Source organism: Agelaius phoeniceus, chromosome 13, assembly GCF_051311805.1.
Source record: "Agelaius phoeniceus isolate bAgePho1 chromosome 13, bAgePho1.hap1, whole genome shotgun sequence".
Classification (NCBI taxonomy): Eukaryota; Metazoa; Chordata; class Aves; order Passeriformes; family Icteridae; genus Agelaius; species Agelaius phoeniceus.
In genome coordinates this window covers 15000761-15021925 of record NC_135277.1, presented here as the reverse complement: position 1 = coordinate 15021925, position 21165 = coordinate 15000761, and the positions used below count along the sequence as shown (strand labels likewise).

The 21165-nt window shown below is 39.3% G+C and overlaps 1 protein-coding gene across 7 annotated transcripts in view; it reads right to left on the bottom strand.

Annotated features, from left to right (window-relative positions):
• Nucleotides 1-21165, bottom strand: part of ENTREP2 (endosomal transmembrane epsin interactor 2) — a 90167-nt gene that overhangs the window by 48334 nt on the left and 20668 nt on the right. For all 7 annotated transcript variants that reach the window (XM_077185402.1, XM_077185397.1, XM_077185398.1 and 4 more), the window contains exon 2: nt 5477-5533. In XM_077185402.1, coding sequence (XP_077041517.1) covers nt 5477-5533 — 57 coding nt within the window. The remainder of the gene's footprint in view (nt 1-5476; nt 5534-21165) is intronic.

Sequence of the window (21165 nt, the reverse complement as noted above, 5' to 3'; positions counted from 1 at the left end):
AAAGGCACTGGGACTAGGTTTTTCTGGCAGCTGTTTCATTATATTAAAGAAGACAGAAGGGAATCACCAGTCTAAGTGAAAAAAATATCAATAGGCAGTGCACATTTTAAAAGCTAAATGGATATATTAACTTGCCTGCAAAAAAAAATGGAACATGAATGTAATCAGAGTTTACTCAAGTTCTAATTGCAAATTTTGAAGGCCACACTTTTCAGACCCCCTACTCAATCCAACAAGAGGCATTATTTCATGGCATAAACCAACAGTTTGTCCATTGAGAAAAGACCTCTCAGGGCATCAATTTGAAACAAATATAAAAGAGAAGCAGCTTCAAAGAAACATAAATATATTTGAAATCTACTTTCAAACAGATGTAACCTGGAATACAGTTATCACTAAATACACTAACCTCATTTCTAGATCCTGTTTCAGATTTTTAGCACAATCCCAGCCATGCTGTAGCAGTGTGCAGAGACAGATGGTGCAGTTTGGTGACCAGAGCAGCAGAGCCACCTTAGTGCTTTAACTAACCCTCAGGGAAGGGAGAACAGGAAGGCAAGAGGCAAAGAAAACTTAATTTTTTCCCAAGTATAGGAAAATAATATTTACAGCCTACACTTTCTCCACTGAAATCTTTTAGAACTAAGATAAAAATGTATTGCAATTCAGTTATTTATGATGCTTGTGGCACTGAGTCTCTGAAACATCAGAGATCCTGTTGTATGATTTCTTATTGATATGGTTTTGGTCCACTTCTGTCTGGCCATCCAGGTCCTATTCTTCTCAAATCTTTTGATGTCTGTCTTCCTCATGTTGCCAGACTCACATTTCAATTTCTCCTTCCTGTCCCAGTTCTCCACAATTCTCTTCCCCCTGATTTGGTATTCAGCTCCTCTGAATTTGGCTTGGTTTCCTTCCATGCTCCCAGAAAAGAGGTCAAACTAAACCACTCTGCTCTCGATTTCAAAGCCTGGGTTCACATCAGTTCTCACCAAAATTTACAGCCTTACATCTGAGGAGCTACTTTTTACAGCACTTTACATCTGAAGAGCAAATCCAGCACTGCATTTGCTTTCCAAACAGAAGTTATTTCAGCCTCCCAAGTTTCTTTCTGAAAGCAGCAATACCCAGCATTCAAAGCCTGCCCAGCTCATCAGAAACTGAAAACCACAGATATGTAAGATGCTCTTGTTCTCACCCAGTGTTTTGTTCACCTTTAAACTAATGCTTCAGCCTCAAAGACAAGTGTTTGTCTAATAGCAGGGTTCCTAATGAACATTTTGATCAAGGAATTCAAAGAACACTCAGGCTGAAATGACAGTGCAGAGTGATCAAGGGCTCTGCTAAGGCAGAGGGAGGCTCTGCAGCTCCTCTCAACATCACACAGGAGTCAAAGTCAGCAGTGACACACGAGGGGTGGCTGCCTCACACTCTGCTCCTCTCCCTCACTGAGCACTCCTGCACTTGCTCTTCTCTGCAGCCCGACCTGTTCATGCTGACATCGCCTCTCCACTACACAGATCATTGTTTTATCCCAGGGACCAAACCAAATCTCTGCTTGAGGTGGGTACTGGAGGGAGGAAAACCACTTTTTCTTTTTGAAAATTCAAATATTTCTCTCAGATTTCATCTGAAAGGAAGCTGTAAATTCCCTTACAAGAGTTTGAAAAGACTTGTCTCACCCCTTAAGCTGCTCTAGGAGCTCAGGTTCAGCAGCATGGCCAGGAACATGCCAACACTCCACCTCATCCAGCAGAATATAGCAATCCTACTGTTATATAGTACATACACTCTCTATATATATGTGTGTGTACACACTAATATACTATATATATACACACACTAATACACTATTTCTATACATTTAAGTTTCATCTATTTCCTGAAGTTTGGTTATTCCTGCTGTAGTCTGCAATGATATTTAGTGAGAGGAGATAATCAATGAGGAAAAACAGTTGGACCAGTTTTACATATTCATGCATCTTATGGAGCAAGAGTATTTGTGAATGTGTTGATTTAAAATTATTAGTAATTTCCCTTTTCAGTGTAGATGTTTTGCTAATGATTTTTACAGAAAAAAAAGAAAAATATTCAAGTCTGAATTTCAACTAATTCAAGTTTTTCACTGGAATTCTAGAAAGAAAAATCTCTCATTTTGCAACAACTGCCAGGCTGACCCAAGATGAATATTTTCTTAAAGTCAGTTTTTGTATTTGACCCTTACTATGTGTGCAGCCTGAGACTTTGCCCAGCAGTTCATCCTTTTGCCTGATATGTGGGTTGAACTGCAGCAATTTAGGACAGCTTCTCTAATTTCTCTAAAATGAAGCAAATCCTCTGTGCTTATCAAACACAAAAAAGGCTTGAAATAATGGTTCATTTGAAGTGACAACACATTGAGTTATACATGCACTGATTTGCATGTCCACTGGTGCTGCACAGAACTGGATCTGGAATGCACATTTTGTACTAAATGCTTTTAAATAACTATTCTGAGTAATCAAGATCATTTATTAATAAGTAGTATTACCTTGTGCTCACTGACATTCACAGACTTTGAGAAACTCCACATTTCTGTTCATTGAAAAAAAAAATTAAATCTATCTGTTTATTGTAAAAGTTTTCAGTTAGAAATGCAAAAATATTTTTCTGGGGTCACCCAAATGCCAGATGGCAGCAGAGAAGCTTTCAACTCAATTCAGAGGCTGAATTAATCTCCTTAGCACAAATAAATTACCATAGATTAGATTGTAACAGAAAAAAATCTGACTCCACAATTTAAAATTTTTTTACAAGGCAATTCAGCCTCAGGTGAAGCTCCACGAGCTCTCTCCCAATTTTCAGACACTTCCATAAACCACGAGGAAACAAATTCCTACTTTAACACTGCATTGTAACACTAAGCAGTGGTAGTGACACAGCCAACACTTGGTTTCCAAAAAAGGGACCCTTGAGAGATTTTCTGAAAGCCCTCCCAATACCCTGAGATTTCAAAATGAAAATAGAGAAAACTTAATGAGGAAACATGTGAAATATACAGAAAGTACTGTTCAAAATCAACGTGTGAGCAATTTAAATACCTCCTTTGCCTGAGCGTTTCCTCTGGTAAATGTAAATACAGGTTTGATAACAGACACTGATTCCTTGCATGTATAAAGTATTTTGGAACCATAAGCAACTGATGGCTAGGAGATGACCAAGAAAATTCAGATAAACTAACAAAAAAATCTGGTGAATTTTCCAGATGATTAAGTTTGCAAAGACACTCTAGAGAACTCCTAAATTTCTGCACATTAATATTGCAGTAAAATGTCCTTAGCACATACACATTTGTAAATCTTTGACTGAATGCAGAATACAAAACAGCATTCACACTAATAGCTTATAAATACACAACTACTCTCAGTTTTGACTTTGGTTCCAAAGTGTTCAACTATGCAACAACACTCTCATTTCTACACCAACACTGCATAGCACACTTCTAGTATGATACAGCCAGAAACTAATGGTTGATGAACAATCTCTGTTTAATGCTTCCTCAACTTCCTCTTTTTGCCTGCAGAAAATAAAACCTTTACAAAGAAAAGACCCAGCATCTGTGGGAAAACCCTGTATGATGTGCTGGGCAAGGCACATCCAGCAGTGTGGGGGCTGACCCTGGCCAGCAGGAAAACACCACACAGCCCCCACTCACTGCCCCCTGCAGCAGGACTGGAAGGAATTAGAAAAGTCCAAGTGAAAAAAAAACAAGTTTGTGGATGGAGATAAAGATAGTTTAATAAGCACAGGAAATAGGAGAGAAAAAGCCAAAGCAAGTGATGCTGTGTGGGAAAACCAGAAAGCTTTGATACTGCACAAGTGCTGCTCAGCAATAGTCAAAACACTGGTTATTATAAACCAGCTTTAGTAACAAATCCAAGATATGCAGAAAACTGGCACCTTAAAATATTATCACAGTTTCACCAGTTTTCAGGACACCACAGATGTTGCATGGTTTAATTTTATATAACTTTATTCATAGCTTCAAATGATAAAGATATTTATCCATCTTTCTGCTATCACTCTCAGCAATGCCAGATTTTGTAACACACTGCAACAAAAAAGACATGCAATTGACTGTCTAGCTGCTTATAGTACTATAAAATAGGTTAAAAGGTAATTATTGACCATATGTATTTGGCATATGTGTTGACTAAACAGATCAGGGGGAACATGGCTCATTAGCATGCTGGTGGTACCTGGTGCTGTGAGCTGGTAAAGTTACACATTTCTGACTGCTAACCAGAACAGCCCCCTGCACACGTGGGGTCCAACTGCTCAAAGCTATCTACAACTCAGCAAGGAAAACAGGACAGCTGTAGCCACTGTAAAACCACTGCACATCTTAGTCACACACAGAATTGAAAAACACCATCCATGGCCCATTCTTCAGCTGATTGTTGTGTCACCACCAAGGGCCAATGCAGGAGATCAGGATCTAAATCAAGAGCATTAAGCTTACTCTTGGAAATAAATAATTTCCTAGAGCAGATTTTAGGAAGATGAGCTGTTCTGCAAACATCATTGTTACCATCACAGTTTCCTCCCTTTTATCTCCATTTCCTTGAATTACACTGACCATGACTGCCTATTTACATTTCACTGAGACAGCCGATGTTAGAAAGCCCAGCTGAATTTACAAGATGCAAGTGAGTGCTCAGGAATCACAGAAGACAGGTCTCAACAGGCCTGGATAACATTTCTGATGTGTGAATATCATTTATTCCAATGAGGTGAGGTCTGCCCAGTGTCTGAGTTCACAACACTAAAAGATATACCCGCAGTTCTAATCAAGCTTACTCTTATTAGTACAAGACTCTGCATTTCATACTGTCCATTATGCTTTTTATCCCAGGACTACCTTTAGTACTATGTTACAAATGTTTTGTGTTACTCTCTCACACATGCACACTGTTTCCAAGGCAATGTTTACCTGCTAACACATCCTTATTGACACAGTCACCACGTGTTTTTAATAAGCTTGATTTCCATCTTATACCACTTTACATTAATGGGCTAACAAACTCTATTAGCATGCACACACAAATAATGGATCACTGTTCATTATAGAGCAACTACACGAATCTCACAACAGAAATAATAAAATGTAGCTGAAAATCTTTCTGCAGATGAAGACAAACAACTACTAATTTGGAATGGGCTTTTTTCCATTCAGTTATCTGCTAAAAAGATTGCTCTGCAGTGCATTTTTAAGCAAATTAAGTTAAATGCAGAGGTACAAGCAGACCAATAGTCTGTTTGTGAGACAGTAGAAAATTATTATTTTCACCCAGGTGGTTTATACATTACAACTTCAAAGGCTTTGAACTTTTTGTACTAAGTGTGTATATATATCAGGACACACAACAGCCCTGCAAACCATCCCCACAGACCATCAGGCTTCTCTATAAGGACAAAAGCACTGGGAGTTGCTCACCACAAGGGACAGGGGCCTCTTCCATGAAACAACACCAATCAGTCCTGACAACAGCACCTGGAACAGAGAGCAGAGTTACTAAAGAGGCATGAGGGTTATACCAGTGTCATTAAAAGCACAGCAGGTAATGAGATCAAGTTAATACACAGCCATGATATCTATGTCCAGAATGCTGGAAACCAAATACTAAAAATAAAATGCTTTCCTTTTGTCTTCAATAAAAAATAAACAGAACTAGTACTAAGCTGTTTTTAAACAATTTTCAGTCCAGCTGCCAGATCCACTCAGTTGTGATCAGATCACAAGAAGTTCATTAAAATATTTCTTCTCTCCCAGTCCCAAATGCTATCAAACACTAAAGGAGAATATTTAGGGCAAACGTTCTTGTGATCTCTTAACACAATTGAAAATTAGCTAAAAAAGGGGAGTAATGACAGAACAATCACAAAAACATCCAGGTATCCAGATAAATTAGCAGAAGGTTTTTTTGTTCTGTTTCACCCACCCAAACAACCTCCCCACTTGATCTTATGATTGAGAGGACCCATACATTCATTAAAACTTGGATTTAGCATACAGATACATTACTTCCTATACTACAAACCAAAAGCAAGCAGGATTCAGACCTTTATGCACCTAAGATAATCTTAGGTATTTTAAGAAACCATGCAAATTACGGTTGAGTCACCATAATCTTTACATGTAGTTAAAAATGGAGAAAGAAACAAGAAATGGGGTGAGGGATATTGACCCTCGTGCAGGAGGAAAAAAAAGTGGAGAGGGGCATTTTTATTAGAACACTGAATTACAAAAATAGCAAAGTAGAACCCAAATAAAAGAATGGGAGAAAAGAATGCACAATATATTGATTTCAAGAGTCCACAGTGTCATTTTTTCACCTCAGCTCGTGCAGAGAGTCTGTGTAACAATAACTTCTATACTTAGCTAGTCACCTTTCCCACCCCACCCCTGCTTCCCTAACAATCTTTTGGGTGTAAAAATAGCAGAGCATAATAAACAGAAATGCATCTATATCTGGCCACTGCAGAAGTGATGTACACTGCACTGGGAAGCAGGCTGGAAACAATCCAGTCTAGTGATGCTTGGTGGGAATGTGGAGAAGGAGCTGTTGGTTATCTGGAGCAGCTGCCCTGGGGAGTGCCCAGTTTCAGCTTTCACAAACTCTGCTCTGTGGACACTCTTACTGTGAGCCTGTTTCGAGCGTTTTTCACAATCTGACAATATCCACAGCTGCAGCAGCTGTTGAAAACACTATTCAGAAAGACAACATGTGGAAAATGTGCCTTTTGCTATTTTCTTTAGTAGCTATGCCATTAAAAAAAGACCCCTCAAATTAGGGGTTTTTTGTGAAACCTCAGTGTTAGCTTCTAAATGAAGTACAAATGCAACAGCTGGGAGATAAATGCAGAGTAAAAATGAACCAAGACCAGCACATGGCTATCAAAGACTGTCCAGATAAAGCCTACATGCAAATGTGCATAGTTTGTATTCCACAGCATTTCCTACAGCAGAGGAGTCACACACTTCTGGATGGTGGCCAAGTGAAGGAAAAATCGAGAATTCCATCTTTGCCATTAATTAAATGTGCTCACACAGCTATGTTAGCTTATTATTACTGTATGATAAGTTGGCTCTGGGTTGATAATCCTGTAATGTGGAACTGCACTCAGAAGGTAAAATGACAAGGTTAGCTAGTTTATCTGCTGGCTAGACAGCACATGCTCTCAATTAAATAAATGGGCTGGCTGAAATGGTGAGGTTATTAAAGAAAACCCTTCAGGAAAAGAAAGAAATTGCATTCCAAACCAGAGGATGTATTGATACATAAAATATTTGTAGGTAAATCAGTATTCACCAAGTCACATGGTCAGAGCCAAGATACTGTAATGCACTACCTATGAGTAGCAAATCTTTACTTTCATTTACTGTGTGGCCTCCCTTCCATGAATTAAACCTCTACCCCTCTTGTTTTATTTGTGGCATTGCACAGGGTGCAAGAAGGGAGCTGATCCCTTTTGTTCAGCTGAACTACAGCTGTGTTTGACCTTTAGAGAGGCCTTGCTGGATGAAAGAGGTACATGTGTTGTGGTTTGGAAAAGGAGAGTTGCGTGGTGCTCACTGTACTGGCTCTCCATGCAGAAGGTCAAGCACAGCCAGGCCACTTGATAAATTTACACTCATTAAAGACTCAAGAACTCAGTGTCCCACCTGTTTAATATTGCCATTATAAAAGGTCACCTCAACAATGCTGTCATGTAATTTACCAACCCCCATTAGTCCCCTGTGTTACCCAAAAACTCATTTTGCCTTGAGGTGCAGCTACTTTCAGTGCCAAGCACCTCACGTTAACCCACAATGGGCACAGCTACATAACTAGGAAAAAAGCCCACAGGACATCACATAATGACATTTAGTTAGAATACACCACATTACTATCAAAATAGAAATCTACAGCTTTCTCTTGATATTGAAGATGACCAGGAATTTAAGAACCAAACCAACAAACCCAAACAAACAAGTAAAAAACCCCAACCAATCTTCAGGTTTTGTTTTCTCTTCAGCTTATACTTCTTATAAATACAACGCTAACATTAAATACAGAGAGCAGAAACCTCACTTTATTTCTATACAAAAGCAGCAATTATTTGAAAAGTAGTATGTAATTTACAGGCCAAAAATATCTTACAATAATCACTCAGACTATTCAATAGCTCAGCATTGCAATCCATATGGCTTCTTCTGCTTTTCAAAAATCACAGTGTCACAGGTATTCTGTGCACAGGTTTTTTCTTTCTTAAATAAAAATAAATTGGAGTTTGAGGATTTTAACAATCCCTTAACATTGGCAATGTGTTTGGATTTCAGAACCTGCAGAGTACATTTATCTACTACCTTGGGCCCAACTTCCATCTGCTGAATTGTAGTGAACCTCCCCATCACATAATAATTGAAATAAATGACAGCTACTAAAATCATTCAAAAAAGTAGCTTTGCCAGATTCCTTAAGGAGAATTCCCACAGATATATGTAGATATATGTATCTGCAGATTACCACAATGCTGATGCACAGAGAAAAAACAAAGTTTTTTCACCAGTGCTGACTTCTGCAGCATTAGAAATGCAGAAACTCAACATGCATATGAAAACTCCATTATCATCAGTGCAAGTGGTGCTCATGCATGACAAAGATGCATTTACTTTAACAGGCACATACTGAGGCAGGACAAAACCAGAAGGTAAAATTACTTTCCAGTACATGGACTGCAAACAAAGGATTAGCCCTTGATGGTGTCTTTTCCAGCATTTTGCCTCCACAGTCTGGTGAATCCCTAAAAATTTAGAAGGGTCTGACTTTGAATATGGGACAGATCAGATGATGCAGTCTCTCAATGTATCTTAAATCATCTGCTTTCCAAGTCTCCAACTCCAAAATGGCCTTTGTAGGAAATACATTCTCTATTGTGGTTCCTTTAAACTTCTTTTCTGAACTACACAAACCTCTATTAATATAAATATTAATTAAAGCCACACTAGGTATAGTGAAACACTATCAAGGTACAAAAAACTCATAGAAACTTAAAATTACTGACCTCTATGTATTGATTTGCTTAGTAAAATGAATTTTTTTTTCCTTAGTTAGACTTGGGATCAAAAACTGGTTTCCTAGTCTAATATAGAGCACGAGTAATAGAAAACTCCAAGTTTTAGTCTCTATTCTTATTCCTGCTCCCTTGCTCAGCCTGGTACAACATATATCAAGTAATTGGGTTATTTTCTACCAGTTTCAGGGTTAGCCATGTTTTCAGCTTGTAAATACAAGACCAATTCTGTAACAATGGATTCAGTCACATGAAAATAAGTGTACAAGTTCTTCACAGTAATTGCTGAAATTCCTTCTCAGGCCTCTTCTAAGAACTAAATTTATGTGCTTACAGAAATCTGTGTATGTGTTTCCAAAAAGGTGTGTTGTGAAGGCAGGTAGATAACCCAGAAACCAGAGAGTTTGTGACAACACATCAGACAAACACCACCAGGGTGGGCCAGAACAGGCACAGCACAAGCAGGCAGCTGAGTGGAGAGGGCAGGAACTGGGCTCCAAAGGGAAATCCCAGCACCAGCAGCACTTTCTGCCAAAGCACAACAGCAGCCGTGCTCCTGCACAGGGCCTGAAGGCACTGACCCTTCCCAAGGCTCCTCTCGGGGCTAAGGAGCACACACTACTGCAAGGATTCATTGGGTCAACTCGAATGTGCCTGGAAGGGTGGAGTTCAACTGTACCTTAACAAATATTATCCCCAATGGCCTTTGGTTTTAAGTGTAAAATAAATAATATTCACACATCAGAAATGTTATCCAGAGGGTCTAAAACAATGGCTGAAATATCTTCCAGGATGATGTTTCTGTGAAATCTACCACAGCCCTTGTAAAAAGTAGACAATTATTAAACAAAATGTAAGCATTAAATAGTGTGTGAGTAATGTCACAACTATCATATACTCAGAGACTATAAAAGCATGACACATTACTACCAGAGCATGAAATCTTCTTATAATAACACTCTCTGCAGCATCTGCAATCCATTAGTGCAAAACGCTGGTAAAGTTAAATACACACTACAGGAAGAAGAACTGTGCTGCATGGGAATTAGCTGAAAAGTAACTGGAATAGCCTACCAGTAATATTACTCTCCATTCCAATTCCTGGAAAAACAGGAAGGATGAAAATCTCTTGGGGTGAGGGTGGTATGAATGCATTAACAAGTACCAGAAGAAGAAAAATCCATACACACACATACACATAAAAACTGTATGGACAAATAAGAACAGTGGCTTGGTTTTGGAATGGTCTTCCAGGAAAGTCATCCTAAAGAGTGGGTGCTAATAAAAATCATACCATTACACCACATTCAAAACACTGCAAAAATCAGTCATGGGCTAAAGAGTTTTTAAAATAGTTAACATAAATACTTATTAGCAAATATGCAAACTGACTGTTCAACATGCAGCTATCACTAGAATCCAGGCACTGCTCTCTCATTTACAGGCTCCATCCCTATAAACACAAAAAGCACAAGTGCCACCAGACTGCAACCACCAGCAGAAGATCTGGACACTGAAAGATAAATACAAGCAAGTCAGCAACAACCAGAAAACCACAATGATTTAAGCACAGTTTTGTGTTACTTTATAAAAAGTGTCAGTGTGTTCCTGACTCACAAACACTTCATCATAGCTGAGTCGCTCTCATTTATCCACTGTGATCCTAAAACCAATCTAATTCTAATTGCCATGGAAACAGGAGCAGAGAAACAAAATCCCTTGGTGCCCCACAAGAACAGGACAGTAAAATTACCTATACATTGACACAGCTACCAGACTGTATTAAGAGCACACAGTTTTGATCTCATTTTAAGCTCTAGGGTGAGATTTTTTTGGTCTTGTCCTTGTATTCCTATCAAATATTCTCCATACCCACCAGGAATCTGCTTGTAACACATCTGCAGTTTTTTTCTAAAAGGAAACAATTTAACATACAGAGAAAAACAAGCATTGATGGAGCACATATCCATCAGCATAATATATTCTTCAATTATAAAAAACTTCATATGTTCTGTGTTTGTTACCCTTCTGAGTGGTTCAGAACTGTTATGCTCAACTTCACTAAAATATGCAAACTGTATTAAAAGCTATGGACAGGGATTTAGATAAGATATTAAGCACGGAGCTGATATGTCAGACTCACAATACAGTCTTAATTCTAATCTGGTTTTTATTAAACATACTCACAGAACACACCATTACATTATCTTCTATGCCCCATATTTTAATCCATGAGCATTAATAAGGCACACAGCCATTAGCATAAGAGTATTTAAACAGAAAGGTAACTAAGCAGTGTGGAACGAAACCTCCAAGCTTTCAAATGTATCAGATTATTTATGAACAAACCTGAAATAAACAATGACTGAGGAGCAAGCTCAGTATGTGCTGTTTCATAGGGGAAGAGTTTGAACACAGAATAAAGTCTATTGAGACACTGTAAGGGATAACATAAGAAGATTTTGTGGCTCTTGGACAATTCTCTCAATCTAAAATAAAGTTCCCTCACAACCCAAGCAACTTCCCTTCTCCAGAATGACCCATGGATGAAACAAAAGACCACAAGTGCTTTGAGTAGCACCAGGGGCAACAGTGCTGCAGAACCAGCTGCTGTGTTCCTCAACGTTCAAAATGAAAGCCAAACCAAGCAATTATTTCCCAAATAATTGACTGAAGAAATGTGCTCCCCATCCATGATATTCAGCATCTGTACAGCAGCTCAGATCAAGGGTGGATAGCTTATCGATTCCTTGAAGCAGGAAGGGTTTACTGAGGCAGCAGTCAAAAGCTTAATTAAAATGCACTGAACCAAAGAAATCAGTGAAATTAGAAGCAGTTTGTCCAATATGATAGATCTGTATGCAGGTGTTGTAAACTCAAGTGTCAATTCTTTCCTCATCTGAATAATTATTTTCTTGGGCTTTATGTGCATTCCATGCAATAGATTTACAAAGATGATTTCTAAGAGGGACAAAACATCCCCACCTACAAGTATATTGAATTTCCTTGCCAAAACTACTGATACATTTTTAATTGTTTGTAATGAAAGAAATAATGCACTTGAAATCATTGGAAAGCTATTATGAGTCTATAAAATGAATCATGCTTTATTTCTTTCATGATAGTTACATTCCTTCAGGGGTGGAAAGTGTGAAAACTTTAATTTATCTTAATTCCAGTAATGAAGGATTCCATATTTTTTTATTACTAAGGCGAAGGTATCACCCAGCTATCAGATCTTCACTTCCAGAATTTTGATTTTATGTTACATTGCATTTTAAAAAAAATTTATATCCATAATGTTATTGTGACAAAAAAAAAAAAAAGAGAAATTTCTTTAGACATTCCCTAATCGGTTTTCACACCAATCTTGACTTGTATCATTGACTCAGTACAGAAAATTATTCTAGAAATATTGTTTCCCAGTAGCATTAGGAAATTACTAATAAGATTTTTGCTGCTGGGCTCTTCCAATAATTATAAGAATGAAGACTGAGATTGTTTAGATTACTGAAATGAGACAATGGCTCTTTCAATTACTGACACAATTTCTCAGGGGATGAAAGCTGAGGTGTATTATAAAGCAATCCAAGTATTGATAACAAGAGCATTTTCCTCCAAATGCACACAAAATGCAATGCCTCTGCACATCTCTAGTGCAGAGAAAGGTCCACTCCCCCTGTTCTATAGATCTTTTGGAGATGTATTTCCAACTGCAGTGCCAGAGGGCACATGGAGAGAGATTAATCAAACAGCAATAGAGCTCCCACTCTAACGAGCACCATCAGTGCTTGGCCTCCAGGCCGTGCCACCAGATAAAGGAAAAGGTTAAAGATGCACAGGCAGCAATGAGAGAGATAAAGGAACAGAGTAAATATTAAATGGTCACATCAGATAAACACTGTCCTCACTGTCCTCAGCCTACTGACTTCTGTCCCCATGCTCCTGGTGAAAGCCACTGCTGCTTTCACCATCTTTCCTGAGACAGCCCTTCCCAGGCAGCTACAACCACCCCACACTGCTGGTCACCACATCCAGAACAGGACTTCAGAGGGAAAGGACAAATGCATTTGGATAAGCACAGGTTTAATCAAGGATGGATAGATGCCTTCCAAGCACGCCAACAAACCAGGGGTTCTGAAGATGAATTTCATGGCATATAATAATCTCATTAGTTACTATTAAGGACTCAAAATACATTCTTTTTAGACATGCTGCATACAAGTTATAAGATACTTGGTTTTAACAACCCTTGAGAATAACTTATAAACCTCTCTAATTGGTTTGGAAAGAAAGACAAAAGGACTTGGGCAAGTAGAAAAGAGTGTATCACTCCAGCACCACAAACCAGCCATGAAGTTCTACCATGCACCCACAAGAAAATGAGCTTTCAATGCCAGGAGCAATGAAAGCCATCGAGCTGTAGAGAAGAGAAGGCACATGTATTGGACTGGCTTTCAATGCCAGGAGCAATGAAAGCCATCAGCTGTGGAGAACTGAAGGCACATGTATTGGTCTGGCTTTCAATGCCAGGAGCAATGAAAGCCACCAGCTGTAGAGAAGGCACATGTATTGGTCTGGTCTGGGGAACAGGCAGGAGCTTTTCTCCCACCAAGCTCTTGGGCAGCACAGTGACACAGACTTCCAGTTTAAGACTGCAGAAGTACCTGGCAAAGCATCAGTGTTCTCTGGTGAAACCTGACATGTGACATGCCCCCAAAATTCAAGGCAAACACTAGGCAAGAAGTAAAAGCACCAAAATCTCTAAGTCTAATTCTACTGTAGAGGCTTCTTAACCTGTCAGCAGGCAATAGGTTTGGGGAGCACTTGAGGTGTTCTTCCAGGAATTTTAGTATATTTGATTATTTGGGCAATAATAGCCCAAATGCTGAATGAATAAAAGCATAACCTTAGTTCCAAAATCAAAGCCCAGAGCTATTTTAAGTGCAAGGAGAATGCAAAAGAGGAAATCCTATAACCACTACAGATCAACTAAAATGCCTCTTTTCATAAGAGATTCAAAGAGATTACTGATGTATAACACTAAACTCATTTGCACAGCAAGTTGCAATTTATAATAAACATGGTCAAAATACATGAACTCTTAAACACTGCAGACAGAAAAACATCCTGTATAATACTGGTTACAAAACCAAGCTGGATCATCAAATTGAAATATTTCCCATATTGATTTGGAAATAAAGTGAGAATAAAACACCAATCTTCATATGAGACCTCATCTAACACCAGACCCATCTGCCAGATCCTGGTGGTCTGCTTTCTAGGATTATTTAATGGCCATTCAACCACAAACCACACTCACTCTACAGAAACTCTTTTCCCATAGAAAAATTAAGCTCAAGGAGTCCAAAGGTTTATTCCACCTAAGGTCAGGACTTCTGGTAAATATAATGGGAACTGTGTGTCAAGATTAAGAGAAAAAACATCTTAGAGTCTTAAAAAAGCAGTTTTGCATTTTTACATTACTGCTAGATTGAAACACTTTACTCTAAAAATTTGTTCCTGTGGTTTTACAAAATCATTCATCATCACCAGAACTCAGACCTGCAGAAACTGGTTCCTTACTGCATCAAATAAAACCTGCATTGTACAAGATCCATCTGTATTGTCACCTGTGGAGGAAGTAAAAACCCAGAAAAGGTGATTCCCACTGCCATGTGAAGCATGCTTGTTTAACAAGGATTACAGATTAACCAACATCATTCCTGACCTTTAGAGGTTGATCCACTACTGTGTCCAAAAATGTTAATTTCATATGGTACAGCCATTCACATACAGGCATTAGACTGAGCAGTGTTTTGCTCTCTTTAAAACACCTTCTTAAATGCCTCCTAAGAAATAACTTTATCTAATATTAAATGGCCAAGCTCAAATATGACCATTTTCCCACTTCAGCACAGTCAGATGTCTTCATTTAAAAAAATTCCGCAGAGTCAAAGGCAAAGCAAACTGAGTAAGCAGTACATCAAACTCAATTATATTTCAAAGACAGGGCCTCTTTGGTTTGTTCTACTTGTCTCTGATTGCCTGCAAAAAGCTCACAAAGAAGCTTTGAAATTACCATCCCAGCAAGATTCCCACACTCTCAATGTTTGTGTTACTGCAGCCTGGCTGACCACAGACTCAACAAAAGCCTAACATATTGACTTTCATAAAAGCAGATCTATCCCTACTTCAGCTGGAGATACTTTATTCATTAAGACAGGATAAACTAAAAACAAGACAGAGACTAATACTTACTTCCAAATGATTTAGGGCTATTACATTTTATGCACACTAACATAGCCTAAAAAGTTTTAACTTGTAACTTTGGCATTCAGATTCCATCTTTGTTAAATAATTTTGAAAATTAGCTCTCAAAACCCGAGACAGTGGGATGGTACTCTAGAATATGAGGTGTCACTTGTCTTTTCAAAAAATATGCTTGACTTTGAACTTAGGCATGTAATAGAATGGGATAGTGACTTTGCACACAATATCTGGTTTTAGAACCATCTTCTCACTATCTTTCCACGTTAACTTTTCAGAATCACCATCTGAGATGAAAAAGCTTTATTTTTAAGCTGAAGAATGCAGAGAGAGATGGATCTCTTCTGCTCTGGCCAGCAGCTTTTTGTACACATGGAGAAAGTTGACAGGAAAACAATGACAACAATGGTTGTTCTGACACAAGTATCAAAAGCACTTTACAGAGAAACTTGGCTTTCTAGCACTGTGGGACAGACCAAGGACCACTTGAAGCTTGCTGATTAATGGATAGGAGAAATTCAAATTGAGTTCACCTCAAACACTGAGCTGGCAGCTGATGTGAAGAAAATCAGCCTCAGTACTGCAGAGCTGTCAAGGAAGACTCTCTCAAGTTATTGCTACTGATTTGTAGGAACATGACAACCTGTGTGGTGTGTCAAGGAGTCTCTGCTTAGGGGCTGCATCAGATTCTGGTGACTTAACTGGGAATTATTCTCTGCAGGACAATCTGCAGTAGTAATTACACCTATCTTGCACTACAGTAAACACATCATGACTAAACATAAAGGCCACAGAACTGAGACAATCCACTACAAAATCAACAGAACAAGGTTTGGAGGTTGGGAAGAGGGGGTCACTTTGTTTTGGGGTTGTATTTTCTTTGTTTGTTGTTGTGTGTGTTTTTTTTTTCTTTTAAATAGGAAAAAAAATCAATGTAAGTACAAAGGAAGCTGACAGTATAGACAAATGAAAATAGTATAGCAAAAAAAAGAATAGCTCTACACACAATAAAAAAGGCACTGAAAAACGTGAAAGTCACATTAATAGAAACTACATTATGCAAATAGTCTGCTATTCCTGTTTCATTCATCAACTTGGGAAACATAGATATTAGAAAGCCTCTAGATACTACTGATTTTCATTAGACAAAAAGTCACTTAAAAGATTCAAAGCTTGCTAAATGGGATTCAGTTTTCCTACAGCTTCTACAGCTTTTCCATATGTACACATCAAAGAGATCCCAGATCAAATCAGCCTCAGCTACCTGAGGGAGCTCACAGGTACAAGCTGGATCAGGAACCCAGAGCTGGAACTCTCCTGTTCTCCTCTCACAGAGCCCAGCAGAAGGTGAGTCTCAGACTGATGGAGCTGCACATGCAAGAGTGTGGGCACTGTGCCCGAGGTGACAAGGTGCACTGTGCCCGAGGTGACAATGTGCACTGTGCCCTCACAGCACAGGTGACAGTGGGCACTGTGCCCTCACACAGCTCAGGTGACAGTGGGCATTGTGCTCTCACACAGCACAGGTGACAGTGGGCACTGTGCTCTCACACAGCACAGGTGACAGTGGGCACTGTGCTCACACAGCACAGGTGACAGTGGGCACTGTGCCTGCACACAGCTCAGGTGACAGTGGGCACTGTGCACACACAGCTCAGGTGACAGTGGGCACTGTGCTCTCACACAGCTCAGGTGACAGTGGGCACTGTGCCTGCACACAGCTCAGGTGACAGTGGGCACTGTGCACACACAGCTCAGGTGACAGTGGGCACTGTGCTCACACAGCTCAGGTGACAGTGGGCACTGTGCCCTCACACAGCACAGGTGACAGTGGGCACTGTGCTCTCACACAGCTCAGGTGACAGTGGGCACTGTGCCTGCACACAGCTCAGGTGACAGTGGGCACTGTGCCCTCACACAGCTCAGGTGACAGTGGGCACTGTGCTCACACAGCTCAGGTGACAGTGGGCACTGTGCCCTCACACAGCTCAGGTGACAGTGGGCACTGCTCTCACACAGCTCAGGTGACAGTGGGCACTGTGCCCTCACACAGCTCAGGTGACAGTGGGCACTGTGCTCACACAGCTCAGGTGACAGTGGGCACTGTGCCCTCACACAGCTCAGGTGACAGTGGGCACTGTGCCTGCACACAGCTCAGGTGACAGTGGGCACTGTGCTCTCACAGCTCAGGTGACACCAAGGAGATGCAGCCACATCACTCACACCACACAGGCCCCAGAACTGCAAAGTCTGTACCGCCTGTCTTCCCCCTCCCTTCCCTCCTTAGCTGCTTGCTAGATCAAGAAGTTTAAAGAAGATATTTCATATCTAATCATAATAGTAAAAAAAATGCATTCACTTCTTTATTGTAAACTTTAACAATGGAAAAAGCAATGTTTTATTTGGCTGATTTTAGGGTAACTCAGTAGTCTCAACAGAATGACTCTTTCAGAAGTCTTTTTCTCTAGGGAACACAGGTGAGAACAGTGCTCTCACTGTGAAAGTAAACTCATTCACAACCACAATATTCACTTCATAATGAAGTTAAACACCAAATCAAGGAACTTAACTAATACTTCCAGGAAAAAAAAATCTACACCAAAAGAAAAAGTTAGGACCAAATCTAAAACTAGAAAAATTTAGAAGTGAGAGGAACTTCTGAGTTCAGGTCAGTAAAATTAAGTTCTTCATCTTATCAAAAACTTTTGCTGACTTTATGCCAAGTTATATACAACTACTGCTACATTCCTTTCCAATCAGAAACAAAAACTCAGATCTAATCTACAGAAAGGAGAGCAGAGATCCTAACAAACAGCATTTGTCAACATCATCCTTAAAAGTGAGTAACTTGCCCAGTATATTTCTCTGCAGTATTTCCCCTTTAGAACTCACCTTGATTTATCTATCACACTGTATAGATTCCCAGGGAAACTACCTTGGTGCAGGAATGAAACATAGCAAGTGTAAAGAAATCTGTAAATCAGTTCTTAAAAAACTCATCCAGCTCCCATAAAGAACCAAAATCAGTCTACAGAAAACTCCAGTAAACGAGCCTCAAACCAGTCCATGGGTGCACTTGCATAATTTGGCATTTGTATTTAGTTTTTATTAAGTGCATTTTGCAAAGCTGACAAGTGCTTAATTGGCCTGAGTACAAGACAGCCCTGCATATCAAGTGACTTCTTGCTCTGCAAGAGCAAAAAAATGGAAAAAAAGAGGAGTGAATTGCACCAGAGCATCTAAACCTGGCATATGTCAGTCTTGCTGAAAAACCCCAGCAGAGTGCCCGTGGAACATTAGGAAATTTTACATGTCTCAGTGCAAAATCACTTTAAAGGAGCCAGCACAATGCACAGCAGCCCAGAGTGCAGTGCCTTGAGTCCCAGCTGAGGAGCCAAGCCAGAGCTGCACAGCCCCTGCATGGATTCAGAGCCTTTGTTACCCTGAGCAGCAGCAGCACTTCTCAGCTGCAGGACTGGATACAACATTAGCCCAGAAAATGAGATCAAAATATCAAAGACCAAACAAAACATGCTTTTGTTCATACTGGAGTCAAAAGAATCAGAAGAGTCCTGGGACACAGAAAATGGGAATTCTAACAGAAAGTCATTTTGATCTTGAAGGTGGCATGGACATCATCAATTAATCACAGCTTCTGCTTCACTAAATACTCCTTAAAGAAAGAGGAGGAAAGAAACTGAATAGGAAAGAATGATGAGGGCTGTCAAAACCAAAAGACAATAATATTCAGCATTCAGTGAGTATTAATGTGGATTGGGAATCTTTTTCATTTTAACAATTCTCACGATAAATAACTCTTGCAAAAAACTTCAGTTACTCTCTTAAAATGACACTGATTTTGTTCCCTGAGATAGAAAAAAATCATCATATTCTCAGACATTTTTGTATTTCAGCATGTAAAGGAACTTTCATCTATAAAGGAACTTTCATCTGTCTTCTCATCCCACTTTCTTCAGAATTTCCTTCCTACTCGTTGTAAAACTGTTCCCAGACATTACAGAGCCTTTGTAAGACTCACAGCATTCAGCCTTGCTTTACACCAGTACCATGTACTTTTTCTTTTTCCACAGGTTTACAGTCAGACACTCAATGGCTAAACACCTAAGAAAAGTCTAATGACATGAAGAGAAAAAAAAAAAACAGACTCAGAAGGAAAGTACAAAGGAAAAAGCTGGAAAGCTTGGCTCTTTTTAGAGTAGGTTTCCTGATTCTGGAGAGCACAAATCTTTGTCCCTTCAATAGGTCATCTCCCCTTTCCATGCTTCAGACTCTACAAATTAAGAGAGCTCTTTGCTCATTCATTGCAGTGTTACAAAATTTCATGAACTGAGAGCACGTTATACAGTGTGTCAGATTCTGCCTATAATAAACAAGCTCTATTGTACTTTTTCAAAGTAATTTCAGAAAAGACACCTTTAGAGATCCATACTTTGTCCCTGCTGTAGTTAGCTCAGAAAGTTCTTAGTCTCTCTCCTGATATCCCCCCTACAGAAACTGCCACAGAAATTTGGTGGTGATAGAGGGACCCTCACTGATGTTCTAATTGTTTCCATCAGCTTCTGACACTGCTGATAACTGCTCTGAAGGACACAGGACTTTATCCCCAACAGGTGAAAGATGCAGAGAAGCATCCTTCGTTTTCTCAGTCTTTATTTTACAGAAAGACCTCAAATCCAGAATTCCAGTTCAGCTTCACAAGAAATATTACCAAGAAATATTATTGATCATTTTGCAGATCAGTTGTGTTAGAGCACAAAAAAACTGCAGCAGGGGCAGCAAAATTGTTACTGCTGTTGATAAAAACAAGGAAAAAAGACAAAACCTGTCCTGTCTCTTCCCTCCAGACTTCCTATCCTCCTTCCCATCTTGAGACATGGAAATCAGTAGCAGCATCAAGTGGATTATCAGGACAGGAGGTAGAGAGCATTGCCAATCCTTAGTGGGGTTTGGCTTTGTTTTGGTAGTTTTTGTTTGATTTTAAATTCACACACACACAAAGAGTAAAAGCAGATAACTGCTAAACAGGGAGCTCTGCAGCAGGCAGGCACTGGGGAAATGGGATATGAAAAAGAAAGGGCCAGAGAAGTGAAGTCAGAAAACTGTCAGAAGTCAGCAGTATAGTCAGAAAAATGTAATGAAAATCAAATTTAAAAACATCATTAAAACTAAAAGCAATACTGTAACTATTAATAGAAGTGCAAACAAATATATCATTTTTTTGCTAGCAGCCAGCCAAAAAATAAACCACTTGAGATATAAAAATATGATAGCAAAATGAAAACTATTCTTCTTTGTAGCTGATAATTTATCCCCATTAAAGTTTAGTATTTAACATAAGCTATGTCTTTTGCAGATATATTCTGTAAACTTCTGAAAATGTTTGAAGGATCAGTGAAACTATGGAGAAGCAGCAGAGATGCTGCATGGCAAATGCACAATTCACAGAGGAGCAATTGATGCCAAGTGATGCAGACTCCAAACTCTCATTCCTGTTCCAGCAGCTCTGCAGCCCATGCTCAGTGAAACATTGCACTGCTGCCTGCCCAATTAACATCTTATTTTATTGTCTCAGCAGAGAAAAAAAATCACTGCATAGCTGCTCTTAAAACACAGAAATAACCCCTTGCTATACCTCAAAATATGATAGAAGTGAACACAGTTTGTTACTCAGGTTATTACTAGATACAATAAAGGGCATTCTGAACATCTATTTTATACATCAAAATATTGAGCCACTGCATATTTAAAGATAATAGGCCAATTTTTAGGATGCTTTTG